At 36.9% G+C, this 15,530-nt stretch overlaps 1 protein-coding gene across 4 annotated transcripts in view; it reads left to right on the top strand.

The window, feature by feature from the left end:
* The window catches only part of TNIK (TRAF2 and NCK interacting kinase), a 406,211-nt gene that overhangs the window by 273,434 nt on the left and 117,247 nt on the right, over positions 1–15,530 (top strand). For all 4 annotated transcript variants that reach the window (XM_082458916.1, XM_082458915.1, XM_082458918.1 and 1 more), the window contains exons 6-7: positions 2,783–2,873; positions 5,227–5,357. In XM_082458916.1, coding sequence (XP_082315042.1) covers positions 2,783–2,873; positions 5,227–5,357 — 222 coding nt within the window. The remainder of the gene's footprint in view (positions 1–2,782; positions 2,874–5,226; positions 5,358–15,530) is intronic.

The raw sequence follows: 15,530 nt of genomic DNA, 5'->3' as shown, positions 1-15,530 counted from the left end.
TATTTATTTATTTATTTACTCTGCCTTCTTAATATAAGGGGACAAAAGGTAAAACAGTTTGCATGCTGTGTCCAAGATATGCCTTTGAGAGACAGATTATGTGCTGGGGAAGAAAGGAAAGGAGGGAGGGAGGGAGGGAGGGAGGAAGGCTTTAAAAAATTATGTTTATCCCTTTAATTCAACCCACATTAGGAAAAGAAACAAATAGAAAATGAAATTTTAAAATGATAACACTTGTATTAGCATAAAAGTTCAAATACTTAAAAATAAATGTACAGAAACATGTGAGTGATTTCTACACTGGAAACTACAAAATATTACAGACAAATTAAAGAAGACATTAATAAATAGAGGTGCATATACTATTTCATGAATTAGAATGCTCAATATTATAATGATGTTATTTCTCCCTAATCTGATCCTTGGCATCATTAAACTGCCTATCAGAATCCTTCTAGGTACGTTTGTCGATCTTGACAAGCTGATTTTTAAAACATTGTATGGCAATACAAAAGGCCAAGAATAGCCAAGGCAATTTTGAGGAACAAAGCTGAAGAATTTATGCTGCCAGTTACCAGGACTTATTATAAAGCTGCTAAGTAATTTAAACAGAGTGGTATTGTCACAAGAATAAACAATGACCAATGAAACAGAATGGAGAGTCCATGAACAGACCCACTTCATACGGACACCTGATTTATGACAAAAGCAGTGCCGCAACACATAGGGAAAGGGTCTTTTAATCAGTAAATAGTGCTTGATCAATTGTATATCCATATAAAAACATGAAGCTTATACCTGCTTTATATCATGTTTAAAAATTAATTCCAGGTGGATTATGGTTATAAATACAAAAGATATAAAAAATAAAACTCTTAAGAGAAAATATAGGATAATACCTTCATGGTTTGGAGTAGGCAAAAAGATTTCTCAGAGCACAAAACAAAATTTGAGGGAAAAACAATGAGGTATGGTTGCTGAACTCCTTCAAATCTGACATGTATCTCCAAGTATTGATGTGCCATTGTGTAAAGTTAATTTGGATTTCTGATGTAGAATTTTACTCATTCAGGAAAGCATGACAGATTATTTAGTCATCCAGACCACCCTATGGGTGCCAAGAATCTACTGAATCTCCAGGGCTGGTTCTGCCTACTCTGGCTTTCTGCACTCCTGGGTAACCCTACTGGGGATCAGTCATGTGATCTCCAGGGTTCTAAAAGCAGCAAGGATGTTTCACCCCATGAGTATCTCTCAATAGCTGGTTTTAAAACGTGTGAAAACATGGTTTTCTTCCTTCTTCCAGTACGTTCTCCCAAATGATAATACTGGTATTTGAGAAATAGTGACTCATTGGAAGGGACATTTGATCACCCAAAAGTCCCTAGCCACAAGAAGTTTCAGAGAAACTCCATGTATTTTATGATCTCATTAAATACAACCTTTGGCTCACTTACGTGCTGTGGTATCTGCTTCCAACCACTTTGATGGTAAAAGAAGGAAATGGATCTTCAGTCCCTCTTTTAAGGATTCATGGAGCGGTAATATGCTGTGAAAACTATACATTTTAATCTATTTGATGCCTACCTCAAGCCAAATCGACTAGATAAAAAAGGTAATTTTATAAGACCCAAACTAGTGCCTCAAACTGTCCTGTCTCATGGTTTATGTTTACTGATATTCCTAAACACAAACATGGATCCTTTGGGGCATTCATATTCTCATGCTGAATTTTCTCAACAAAAGGGGATTCAGATATCTAGTTGTTTTTTTTTTTTCTTTTTGTTTCAACTTCATCTTTCGTACCATGGTTTTGTTATTGTGGAGAAAAAATTAAAACTACAGAAAATCATAAAGAAAAAACAACGCTTGGGTACCCAATACCTTGAATTAACAAGTGTTAACATAACATGATTTACTTCAGTACTCCACTTTTAGATTCTCTTAGGTTACAGTTTATCTGAGAAACATGAGACCACCTTAGAACAAGTCTGTAGTTTTTAGAACCCACACCACAAAAAAACCCCCAAATCAGAGTAATTCATGGAGAAATGGAACACAATCAGGTTGAGATGTCACTGAATAATTATTTCACATGATGAGCACAAAGTCACAAATATAAAGCATGAAAAATGACAGTGATGAACATTAAAAAAGGAAATAGAAATTGCTGTTTTCCTTTTTTAATGTGAGACATTGGCTAAAGCCAATGGGAAATTTCTTGGCTGGTCTGAGTTATATTTTATTGTGTTTAATTCAAATTGTGTAATAACTTTTAACTTTTAAATTCAAAAATTGCACAAAAAAGTGGAGGGTAACTTTTAACTTTTAAATTCAAAAATTGCACAAAAAAGTGGAGGCTTCAGTTAAATCAGATTTCTGTACAGACTCTGTAGATATTACTGTTACCAACTGGTAAATACAGGTGGTCCTCACTATTCACAGTACTGTTAGCTGAAACATGTGCGTGTTGAAACCATGTCATGGCTTGTGTGGGTCCTTGTTACCCGAGATCAAAGCTGATATGCAAGTGTTTCATTTAACACCGTACCAGGCATTGCAATGACCACCTGTATATTTCAGTTTATATTGATCATTGCCTGAAGTTTAGAACAAACAAACATTGTACTCCATTTAGAATTATGACCACATGAAAGACATAAATAAAATAATGAAAGTATCTCTGGGTGAGTTTAAATTTTTTGGATCATTAATACTCAAAATAATTTTTTACATCTGGATTTATATTCCTATTAACCTTCTCAACTCTCCTTCATTCCAGGGGCTGAGTCACCTGCACCAGCATAAAGTGATTCATCGAGATATTAAAGGGCAAAATGTCTTGCTGACTGAAAATGCAGAAGTTAAACTAGGTAAGAACAGAATCCAGTGAGCCTAGGAATTGCAGGAAATGATAGGATTGTTTCAGCTGTTTTTTCTTTTTAAATAATGAATGTAAATTTGTCACTGTGGATTTGGAGGTCATTGTACCTAGAATGGAAAGGAAAATGTTTCTTTGGCTATTTAAAAAAACATTTTCTAAAAGCACTTTGAGGAGTGAATTGGTATACAATATGGTAAGCAGATCCATGTGCTTAATCGGTGTGTAGAAACAATTGAGTTTGTTTTTTAAGCAAAGACCCTTTAGATTAGAAGTGACTGACCTTGGAATGGTTTCCCCTGTCTTACAGTTTGTTTATATTGTTGCTGCTATAACAGACAATGATGACATTTTTTTAATTGAAAATATCCACAGTTAGACATTCATTATTTAGAAAAATGAATTCCTGCTATATTCCCATATGTTTTAAGTTATATTTACATCGATTTCATTATTATCTAGGGCACCTGTACAAAATGGATGCCCAATATTCTACTTCACGTGCATACTAATTATCCCACTTCCATCTGCCGGAGTTATCAGTGAGGGAACCCTTTTCTCTGGTCTATTAACCCTTCCCACAATAAGTCTGGGATTATCCAGATAAGGTAGAGAATCCCCACACGCATTTGACTATTTGATGTATATGAGTTAAGAGCCTAGATTGACAGATACCCTATAGGATATGCAATTTGTCTTCTACAAAAGAATCACTGTCCGTATGATTGTTTATTTTCAAAGAGATATAAATGTCTCCAATGATTATATCCCAAACACTTGCTCTTGCCTTTTTGTTAAAATATACAATTTCCGTTTTTTTCTTAGTTAAAATTTGGGCCCAAACTTTCATCTCATGAATATTCCCTGTTAAAACAAAAGCATACATTAGGCAGGGAAAGCAGTTATATAGGTACTGACTACATAAGCTATCCTCAGAATAGTCACTCAGCACTAATTAACAGTTACTTGTTGAGAGAATATTATATGCCAGGTCCTGTACAAAATGCTTTTATGTAGATGATTTCACTTAAACAGCAGAGCAACACCATGTGAATCTCATCATTCTCATTTCATGGATTCGGAAAATGAAGCTCAAAGAGGTTGATCTAGTAGCCCTAGGTTGCATCACTAATAAGTGTCAGAAATGAGATGCAAATTTAGGCAGTCTGACTCCAGAAACTTAGCTGTTAACTACTTTCTTTGCATCCTCTAAATACTATCGTTTATGGCCCAAGCTTGCCTTTTATTTAACACCTCTTTTTGGCCGCCCATGGAGCCCTGATGTAACCAGATATAACCCCCTGTGCTTTTCTCATTGGTACACTTTATCCATTTATACATGCAGTTTAAAAGTATACATTCACTAGAGATTATCATACTAACTAAGTCAGAGAAGGACAAATATCGTATGATATCACTTATATGTGGACTCTAAAACCATGATACAAATGAACTTATTTGCAAAACAGAAACAGACTCACAGACATAGAAAAAAACTTATGGTTATCAAAGGGGAAAGGTCGGGGGGAGGGATAAATTAGGAGGTTGGGATTAACATACACACACTACTACATATAAAATAGATAATCAGCAAGGACCTACTGTATAGCACAAGGAACTCAACTCAGTACTCTGTAATAACCTATATGGGAAAAGAATCTGAAAAAGAATAGATACATGTATATGTATAACTGAATCACTTTGCTGTATACCTAAAACTAACACAACACTGTAAATCAACTATACTCCAATATAAAATAAAAAGTTTTTTTAAATATATACATTCACAATAGTGAAAAGGAAGAAGCAACCTCAGTGTCCATCAACAGATGAATGGATAAACAAAATGTGGCACCTACATACAATAGACTATTATTTGGTCTTAAAAAGGAAGGAAATTCTGATACACGCTGCAACATGCATTAACCTTGAGGATATTATGTTAGGTGAAATAAGCTAGTCTCCAAAAGACTAATTCTGTATGATTCCACTTATATGATGTATCTGTAATAGTCAGATCCATAGAGACATAAAGTAGAATGGTGCTTTCCGGGGGCCGGGGGCCCGGTGGGGTGGGGAGTGGAGGAGAAAGAGAAGTTAATGTTTAATGGCTACAGAGTTTCAGTTGAGGAAGATTAAAAACGTTCTGGAGTTGGATGGTGCTTATGGTTGCACAACAATGTGAATGTACTTAATACCACAAAACTGTCCACTATAAAGTGGTTAAAATAGTAAATTTTATGTTATGTATATTTTACCACAGTAAAAAAAAAAATACACATTCATTTTATCACTGTGTAAGACCTTAGATCATAGACTTTATTCATATGTCTTCCCTTAACTAGTGGACTTTGGAGTCAGTGCCCAGCTCGATCGAACAGTGGGCAGGAGGAATACCTTCATCGGGACGCCCTACTGGATGGCTCCGGAAGTTATTGCCTGTGACGAAAACCCAGATGCCACGTATGATTTCAAGGTATGACTTCTTACTTCTTCATTACGTTTCGAAGCCTGCCTAACATCTCACCCTGAGACTGATGGAGAATTCTCTCATGGCTTTGGGCTTGTGATTTATATAATCCAAAGGGAAAACTTAAAAACATTACTTGAGTTTAAAATTAGAAGACATCCAAGTGAGAATCTTTGTAATGAACTCATCCGTCATATCTGATGGCCTATTTGTAAAAAATGTTTAAACCATTTTCTATATTCTTTTGAACTTCTCTTGCTTCTTATTAGAAAACAGATTTCTATTTTGGTTATAGTTTAGATTTTTGGCGAAGTATATATATTCTGAGAGCTTTTCATGTTAAAAGAAACCAAGATATGAGTTTGTTTTGGGGGGTCATCTTTTTCTGATTAAAAATAATCATATTTACTCATTTCTACGTTGCTCAAAGTTTAATTATTAGAGCTTCTTTTCAATAAGAGAGCACCAAATGGGATGTTGGTAGCTACTTTATGGTGTTTCTGTAGCCTGTTGCAGTGTTTCATAGAAATTTGATTTGTGGCTTGATACTTTGTACCATAAACTAGAAATTTGCTAATAAATTCAAAGCAGTATTTAAGTAGAGTGGTGGAAGTTGTCCCCTTCTCCAAGAAGCCCTCCTCTTTTCCATTCTGTTAGGCGATAATCAAACATAATTTGTGTTTACTGTCCCATCGATAGCTGCAATGTCAGGTGACATTGTTGTCGTGAATTACAGCTGCAAGTTGAGACCTTAAGGTTGGAGGTAAATGGGATGTAGGAACTGTGGGTGTTCAGATTGTCCAGTAGACAGTGAGACACCCTGTGGTCTCTGTGTAGATCACAGGACAACCTTGGGGAAAACCTGATAGTCATTTCACAGGTGAATGGACCTTTTTTTCAATTATTTGAGGTAACATTGGTTTATAACGTGTTTCATGTGTACAACATTATAATTCAACTTCTGTATACCCTACAGCATGCTCACCACCAGACGTCTTGTTTCCATCCATCACCATACAATTGATCCCTTTTCCCCTTTTTGTGCCCCCTTTCCGCTATGGTAACCACCAATCTGTTCTCTGTAACTATGTGTTCGTTTTTGTTTTGTTTGTTCATTTCTTTTTTTTTTTCTTAAATTTTTTCTATTGAAGTATAGTTGATTTACAATGCTGTGCCAATCCCTACAGCAAAGAGACTCAGTTATACATACGTACATATTCTTTTCCATTATGGTTTATCACAGGTTATGGAATATAGTTCCCTGTGCTATACAGTAGGACCTTATTGTTTATCCATTCTAAATGTAATAGTTTGCATCTACCACCCCCAAACTCCCAGTCCATCCCTCTCCCTCCCCTCTCCCCCCACCCTTGGCAACCACAAGTCTGTTCTCTACGTCTAGGAGTCTGTTTCTGTTTTGTAGATAGGTGCCTTTGTGCCTTATTTTAGGTTCCACATATAAGTGATATCATGATATTTGTCTTTCTCTTTCTGACTTACTTCACTTTGTATGATAATCTCATGTTGCATCCATGTTGCTGCAAATGGCCTTATTTTGTTCTTTTTTATGACTGAGTAGTATTCCATTGTATATATATACCATGTCTTTATCCATTCATCTGTTGATGGACATTTAGGTTGTTTCCATGTTTTGGCTATTGTGAACAGTGCTGCTATCAACATAGGGGTACATGTATCTTTTTGGTTTTTTTGACATCTTTATTGGAGTATAATTGTTTTACAATGGTGTGTTAGTTTCTGCTGTATAACAAAGTGAATCAGAAGCTGGGACGAAGTGAGAGAGTGGCATGGACATATATACACTACCAGATGTAAAATAGATAGCTAGTGGGAAGCAACCGCATAGCACAGGGAGATCAGCTCCATGCTTTGTGACCACCTAGAGGGGTGGGATAGGGAGAGTGGGAGGGAGACGCAAGAGGGAGGAGATATGGGGATATATGTTTATGTTCATTTATTTCTTATATTCCACATATGAGTGAAATCATACAGTATTTGTCTTTCTCCATTTGACTTATTTCACTTACCATAATAGCCTCAAGGTCCATCCATGTTGTCACAAATGGCAAGAGTTCATCTTTTTATGGCTGAGTAGTATTCCATTGGGTGTGTATATATATATATATATATATATATATATATATATATATATATATATATATATATATATATATATCACATCTTCTTTATCCATTGATCCATTGATGGGCACTTAGGTTATTTCCATACCTTGGCTATTGTAAATATTACTCCAGTGCATATATCTTTTCAAATTAGTGTTTTCATATTCTTTGGATAGATACCCAGAAGTGGAATAGCTGGATCATATGGTAGTTCTAGTCTTAATTTTTTAAGGCTCTCCCTACTGTTTTCCATAGTTACTGCACCAGTTTACACTCTCACCAACAGTGTACAAGGGTTCCCTTTTCTCCTCATACTCTCCAACTCTTTGTTATTTCTTGTTTTTGTTTTTTATAATAGCTGTTCTAACAAATGTGAGGTGATATCTCATTGTGGTTTTGATTTGCAATTCCCTAATAATTAGTGATGTTGAACATCTTTTCACATGTCCGTTGGTCATCTGTATATCTTCCTTGGAAAAAATATCTATCATCTCCTCTGCCCATTTTTTCAATTAGATTGTTTGGGGGTTTTTTGTTGTTGAGTTGTATGAGTTTTTAATATTTTGGATATTAACCTTTTGTAGGATATATGACTTGCAAATATCTTCTTCTATTCAGTAGGTTGCCTTTTTGATTTGTTGATGGTTTCCTTTGCTGTGCAGAAGCTTTTTAGTGTGATGTGGTCCCACTTGTTTATTTTTGCTTTTGTTGCCCTTGACTGAGGAGACATATTCAAAAAGATATTGCTAAGACTGATGCCAAAGAGTGTACCACCTATGTTTTCTTCTAGGAGTTTTATGGTTTCAGGTCTTATATTCAAATCTTTAATCCATTTTAAGTTAATTTTTGTATACCATGTAAGATGGCAGTCTAGTTTCATTCTTTTGCATGTGGCTGTCCAGTTTTCCCACCACATTTATTGATGAAACTTTCCTTTATCCACTGTATGTTCTTGGCTCCTTTGTCTTAATTAGTTGTCTGTATGTGTGGAGGGCTCTCCATTCTGTTCCATTGATCTGTGTGTCTGTTTTTATGCCAATACTCTGCAGTTTTGATCACTATAGCTTTGTAGTATAATTTAAAATCAGGGAATATGATACCTCCAGCTTTGTTCTTTTTTCCTTAGGATTGCTTTGGCTTTTCAGGACCTTTTGTGGTTCCATACACATTTTAGAGTTTTTTATTCTGTTTCTGTAAAAAATGTCATTGGGATTTTGACAAGGATTGTATTGAATCTGTATATTACTTTAGGTATATGGACTTTTTAACAATGTTAATACCTCCAATCCATGAGCACAGAATAGTTTTCTATTTCTTTGTGTCTTCTTCAATTTCTTGAAACAATGTCTTATGGTTTTCAGTAACAGTATTCACCTCCTTGGTTAAATTTATTCCTAGATATTTTATTCTTTTTGTTACAATTGTAAATGAGATTTTCTTAATTTCTCTTTCTGCTAGTTTGTTAGTGTATAAAAACACAATAGATTTTTGTATATTTATTTTGCAACTTCACTGTATCGTTTATTATTTCTAACAGTTTCTTTAGTAGTGTCTTTAGGATTTTCTATGTGTAAAATCAATAGAAAACCAATGTCATCTGCAAATAGTGACAGTTTTACTTCTTCCTTTTCAATCTGGATGCATTTTATTTCTTTTTCTTGCCTATCTGCTCTGGCTAGGACTTCCAATACTATGCTGACTAAGAGTGTAAGAGTGGTGAGTGGGCATCCTTGTCTTGTTCCTGATTTTAGAGGGCTAGCTTTCAGGTTTTGACCACTGAGTATATTAGCTGTGGGTTTGTCATAGATGGCCTTTGTTATGTTGAGGTACGTTCCTTCTATATCCATTTTATTGAGAGTTTTTTTTTTTAACACAAATGGATGTTAAATCTTGTCAAATGTTTTTCCTGCATCTATTGAGATGATCATACGATTTTTATCCTTCAGTTTGTTAATATGGTGTATCACATTGATTCCAGATGTTGAACCTTCCTTGCATCCCTGGAATAAATCCCACTTGATCCTTTTAATGTGTTGTTGTTTTGGTTTGTTAATACTTTGTTGAGGATTCTTGCATCTATGTTCATCAGAGGTATTGGCCTGTAGTTTTCTTTTTTTGTCTGGTTTTGGTATCAGGGTAATGTTGCCCTCGTCAAATGAATTAAGAAGTGTTCTAGCCTCTTCAGTTTTTTGGAAGAGTTTGAGAAGTTTAGGTATGACATCTTCTTTGAATGCTTCATCAGTGAAGCCTCTTGGTCCTGAACTTTTGTTTTGGGGGATGTTTTTGATTACTGTTTCAATCTCCTTACTAGTGATTGGTCTACTCAGATTTTTTATTTCTTCATAATTCAGTCTTGAAAGGGTGTATGCTTCTAAGAATTTATCTGTTTCTTCTAGACTGTCCAATTTGTTGGCGTATAGCTGTTCATAGTAGTCTCATAATTCTTTGTATTTCTATGGTATCTGTTGTAAGAGAAATGAACTTCTCTTTCATTTCTGATTTTATTTGAGCCTTCTCTCTTATTTTCTTCATGAATCTAGCTAAAGGTTTGTCAATTTTATCTTTTCAAGAACATAGGCACATGGACTTTTCTTTCTTTTTTTTTTTTAACGTTTTTATTGGAGTATAATTGCTTTACAATGGTGTGTTAGTTTCTGCTTTATAACGAAGTGAATCAGTTATACATATACATATATCCCCACATCTCCTCCCTCTTGTGTCTCCCTCCCACCCTCCCTATCCCACCCCTCTAGGTGGTCACAGAGCACCAAGCTGATCTCCCTGTGCTATATGGCTGCTTCCCACTGGCTATCTGTTTTACATTTGGTAGTGTATCTATGTCCATAGATACACTACCACTCTCTCACTTTGTCCCAGCTTACCCTTCCCCCTCCCCGTGTCCTCAAGTCCATTCTCTAGTAGGTCTGTGTCTTTATTTCCGTCTTGCCCCTAGGTTCTTCATGACCTTTTTTTTTTTTTTTTTTAAGATTCCATATATATGTGTTAGCATATGGTATTTGTTTTCCTCTTTCTGACTTACTTCTCTCTGTAGGTGCATGGACTTTTCACCTAAGTACTTTAATGATCACCTTGAAACACCCTCATCTTACAGCTGTGGAAACTGAGGTCCAAGACCTTTGCAAGTGCACGCCCCATTAGTGATCTTGTCAGAGACTTGATCCCACATCTCCCACTCTCTGTTTAGAGCTCTTTCCAATATATTACCCTCCCTCGCTCTGATGCAATCCTATATAAATATCCAATTTACCAACAAAACAGCCTCTGAAGAGTATATTTGAAGAATTCCTCTATTAAAGAACATTTTTAGTTCTCCACATGTGGGGTTATTATGGAAATCAGGTCACAAAGATGCAGACATTGCAGTGTCTTTGGGACCCAGTATCTCAGGGCATTGACAAAATTATTTGCTTCTTTGGAGAAATGCAAGCTTGAAGGTCTAAAAACAAAATAATCTCCTGTAAATTTCCTCCTTCTTTCAGAGTTAGTCACTGTAATAACCTGACACCAATCTGTCTGGAAACAGCTGCCAAGTTAAAAATTAATCTCTTGCCAAAATAAATGTCATTTATTTAAACTGCTAATGATAAGCACATTTAAATAATTTGATTTGCAAATCCCTTCAGAGGAGCCACTACAAAATATATGTCCCAGACCAGATACGTGTATCATAATTGGCTATAAGCAATTCTTCAAACTATAGTTATACCTAACAAGTGCTAACTAGTCTACATCTGGGCCACAGATATTTTAGACTGCTTTATAACATACCATGGAGAATCACAGTGTTTCAAACTTTCAACCTTAGCTTAGCCTTTTAAGTATTTTGGCTGGCTGTAGTATATATGGGACTTTTGTTCTGAGGCATAAAATTGATCCCTGTGGGACTTCCCTGGCAGTCCAGTGGTTAATTAAGACTCTGCACTTCAAATGCAGGGGGCGTGGATTCGATCCCTGGTTGGGAAACTAAGATCCCACATGCCACGCGGTGAGGTCAAAAAAATAAAAAAATATATATATAAAAAAATAGATCCCTGTGATGTAGTTGTTTTCAGTAGAGTAACTAGAAGAGGATTTCCTCTGGTGAAGCCAAAGCTTGGAGTTAAACTGGTATCTTAAACCTCTTTGTTCAGATTAGGACTAAGAAATACAGTTTGGGGTCAGTGAAAAAATTTTTGAGCCTAATGCATAACCCTAGGTGTGGACAAAGCCTGATGTATGAATAACCACAGGGGGCATCATGCTGCACAGGGTGATTTCAGAGGTGCTGGAAGTCCTTGTGACTATGAAAGTATCCTGAGACATTAATAAGTTGAAGATTAATTTCTGTGCCTTTTATTAAAAAATAAAGAATCCTGATGAGAGAACAGATTCAACTCTATCAGCCATTTTCGACCTTAGTACGAATTAGTTTTTTAGGATTGTCATAAATGTAGGTTGTACAAGAGGAAGAAGAAGTCATGGCAAAAATATGAGCTTCATTGATCACTTGTCCTGGGAGCATGACAAAAGGGTAGATTAGGAAGACCAAGCAGAAAGGAAGATTTGGGGGTTCTTTGAAGATTCATTTTAACTACTTTGTAGTTTTACTGTGGATCAGAGAAGAAGCTCTACTTTAAATAATCTTTCTACTTCTTCTTTGGCATCAGATCCTATACTTTTTTCTGTTCACTATTCTTAGGAATGTAGCCTGTCACCAGGAGACAGCTTGACAATATACTGACTTTCAAAACCCTTTCTTCATTCACTCCGCGTGTATTTATTGAATACCCACTATGCAAAAGGAATTAGCCAAGCTCTATCTGTATGGGCAGTTTTCATCTAGAAATTCCATTTGCGACCCCGTCAAAGTTAAATGGTTTGTTACTGTGTGTTTGGTTGTCCATTTGAGCCAGAGTGTATCCCAGCCTCAGAAACTGATGTCAGCATTTGGGGCTTTCACGTGCTGTAGATACTTTCAGCCTAGAGGGCATGTTTAGAATAAAAGATGACTTGAAGGCCACTGGGCTTTGTTAGGTTTTCTATCACAAAAGCCCTTTCTTTAAAATAAAGACAAAATGCAAAAGAGTATAGTTTGGTTTTATTACAAAGATTTGATTATTTCTTCATTATTTATTATTTTATTTGTCTACAGTGTCTTTAGAAACTGCTATAAATTTTTTTTTTAAACTGGAGAAAGTCAATAAAATAAGAGCCTCTGTGGAAAGTAGTCTGAAGAGCTCATGCTTTTTTTTGCAATCTGGTTTTGTCTGATAATCTACTGGGCACAGTAAGTAACTGACTGAAAATAACCCCTATCCTAAGGAGGAGTGCCAGAATCTCATTTGCCTGGTGTGTTCACTTTCCCCTAGAGGCCCTTCCTTTCTTGTTTTCAGAAAATCTGTCAAAACACTTCAAGCAAAAGGAAAGGTTTCATTCTCCTGATAAGTATGTGGGGCAATAATGAAAGCTTTCTCATTTAATAATAAGCATTCAAAAGACTTGAAATTAATAAAACTGTTCAAAATTCCTAGGCTGTTTAAATTGCTATTTTTTTTAACTTCAATTTCATTTCAGTTGGATGGGATTTGGCAAGTATTTTATAGTCCTATGTATTTATTGCTTTAACAGAACCACTCACTAAAGAAAGTTCTCTGTGGCCAAAAGCCCATTCATAGGGAATTGGCTGAATAAAGACTGGCACATCTGTCCACTGGAATACTACGCAGCCATTTGAACAATGAGGTAGTGTATATGTTGAAGTTGGGCAGATCCCAAGATACAGTGTTAGGTACACAAAGCAACTTACAGTATAGTACACATAATAGACTCTTATTCTCCCCTACCCCATGGATAAATGGCATGTGGATGGAGAACTTAAACTTTTTATTTTATGTATCTTTCTGTCCTGTTCTAATTTTTTAAACCGTAAATGGTCATGCTTTCATAGTGGTTTAGTCAAGTAAGAGAAGTACAGTGAAATGGCATATCCCCTCAACCCCACCACACATCCTCTGGCCTGATCTGTGCTAATGTCATTTGTTATTCACCTAAACTCTGTTTATGAGACTGTGCACACAGGTGCTGTGGACCATTTAAAGTCATAGGTGTCTCCTGCAGGGTTTGGGTCAGTATTGTGCTCTGGCTGTAGAGCAAATCATTCTCCAGTGTTATGGGTAATTGGCTTTATTCAGGCAGAATGAAAAGAGCCCCTGTAGGTAAGAGGCTCAACTGGAGATAAAGTGAGCAAGCTGACTAGTCAGGGGAGCATCAGCAAGATGCATGCGGGGTGTCGCGTAAGAGGATGATATTCACATTGCAGAATGAGGTTTACCTCTCAACTGAGACCTGGCCTCTGTCTACTGAAATTTCAACAAAGGTCTCATGCCCACGCGGTAAGAAGGAAAGATGATACACACACCGTTATTATTATGAGCGGAAACAAACTTCTATTAAACATATTTCTCATGCTCCATGTTCACACCCACCTACACAGCATTCCTTACTCAGACATATCACCACCTCCTCTGGACTCCAGGCTGATCCCCAGGTGAAGAGAATAAGCTATTCTTCCAGTATTTTCCCTCTGGTCAGATAACAAATGTAGTTGAACAAGGGACTCCATGAGAAATGGGATTATGAATAACTACCTGTACTAGATTATCCTCAGTCACCCTGAACTCACCACCCTGGTTCTGTTTATATATAATGTAGTATATAAGTATACGGCATAGGGAATAAGTCAGTGTTTTGAAGTTGGTCAGGACTGGTTTAAAATGTAGACTTCATCTCCTTGCACTCTATTCCTTCAGGGAAGTTATTTAACCTTTCTGAGTCTCTGTGGGAATAACGACTGTATATTACAACGTTATATTAGAATAAAGTGAGCTAACATATGTAAAGGAATTAATTCAATGCCTATTTGTTAAGTACTCAGTATACGATAGTTAATATTTGTGTTTATGTGTCATGTGAAGGTACTGCCATTTGGAGCCATTTTGACCTAAAATAAACCCCCAGCAATATCATAGGATTTGAACTGCCTGTTTGCATTATACACCTCTAATTGTCTGCTTACATTGAGCCAGAATCTGTTTCTCTATAACTTCTATCTCTAGATTAAGGTGCTGCCCTTAGGGACCCATACAATAAATTCAATTTCCTTTTTCCAGCTGGAACATTTCCAAAAAGTGAATAAAGAATAAATTACATGACAAAAGACTAATTTCTGGTCTTGGTAAAATGGCCGTTTTCTTGGTCTTGGTAAAACTTGGTAGAATCCACTGCACCGGTTATGCCTGGTATGAAGCTATTGTCTGTCAACTCTAGACCACCTTGCTACCCTCTGCTGTGGGATGATGGGGCCAGGATTCAGCTAACCCCACTTCTGCCTGTCCCTCTGGGTAGACTGCAAGGCTGCAGAAGGAAGGACACGCCCTTTCCTGTTTGCTTCCCCTAAGCTTCCTGTTTGCTCCTGCATCATCCCAGCAACTTCTTTGAGTACCAGGGCTCCTTGTCAGCTTACCTGACTCAAGTTTGCTGGTTGAACTGCCAGTCAGTGATAACTGGACCTCAGGATCTGTCTGTGCCACTATTTGTTAAATACCCACTATAGACACTGCATTGTGTTATGAACTTTGCAGATATTATCTCACTGAATTCTCGATCAACCCTGCAAGATAGGTGTTCTCTTTGGGCTACAGGTGAGGAGATGGGTTCAGAGGAGTCGAGGGGCTTGCCCCAGCTCTGCTGGCTGCGCAGCATGTGTTCTTTCTGCCTCTCGGCGCATGCTGGGGCTCTGCTCCTGGGCCCCCTTGCCTCTCCTTCCTTGTGTGGCTTTGCACAAGGAAGTGTTCTTTTCTTCAAAAAGTGAAGTGTTCTTTTCTTCACTTGTTGAGCAGCCTAGCCCCAAGAGGAATGCTCTATCATTACGTTCAAGTTGCCTTCGTGCCAGCTGGCCCCTCACCAGCCAGAAGTTGTGTGCTTGCCTCTGCCTTCTCGGAGGCACTAGAGTTTGTCTCTGTTCTGTTTGTAATGC

Source organism: Balaenoptera physalus (assembly GCF_965194825.1).
Source record: "Balaenoptera physalus genome assembly, chromosome: 4".
In the NCBI taxonomy this organism is placed as follows: Eukaryota; Metazoa; Chordata; class Mammalia; order Artiodactyla; family Balaenopteridae; genus Balaenoptera; species Balaenoptera physalus.
Note: the sequence above shows the minus strand (reverse complement) of the source record. Positions and strands in the feature narration are given on the sequence as shown.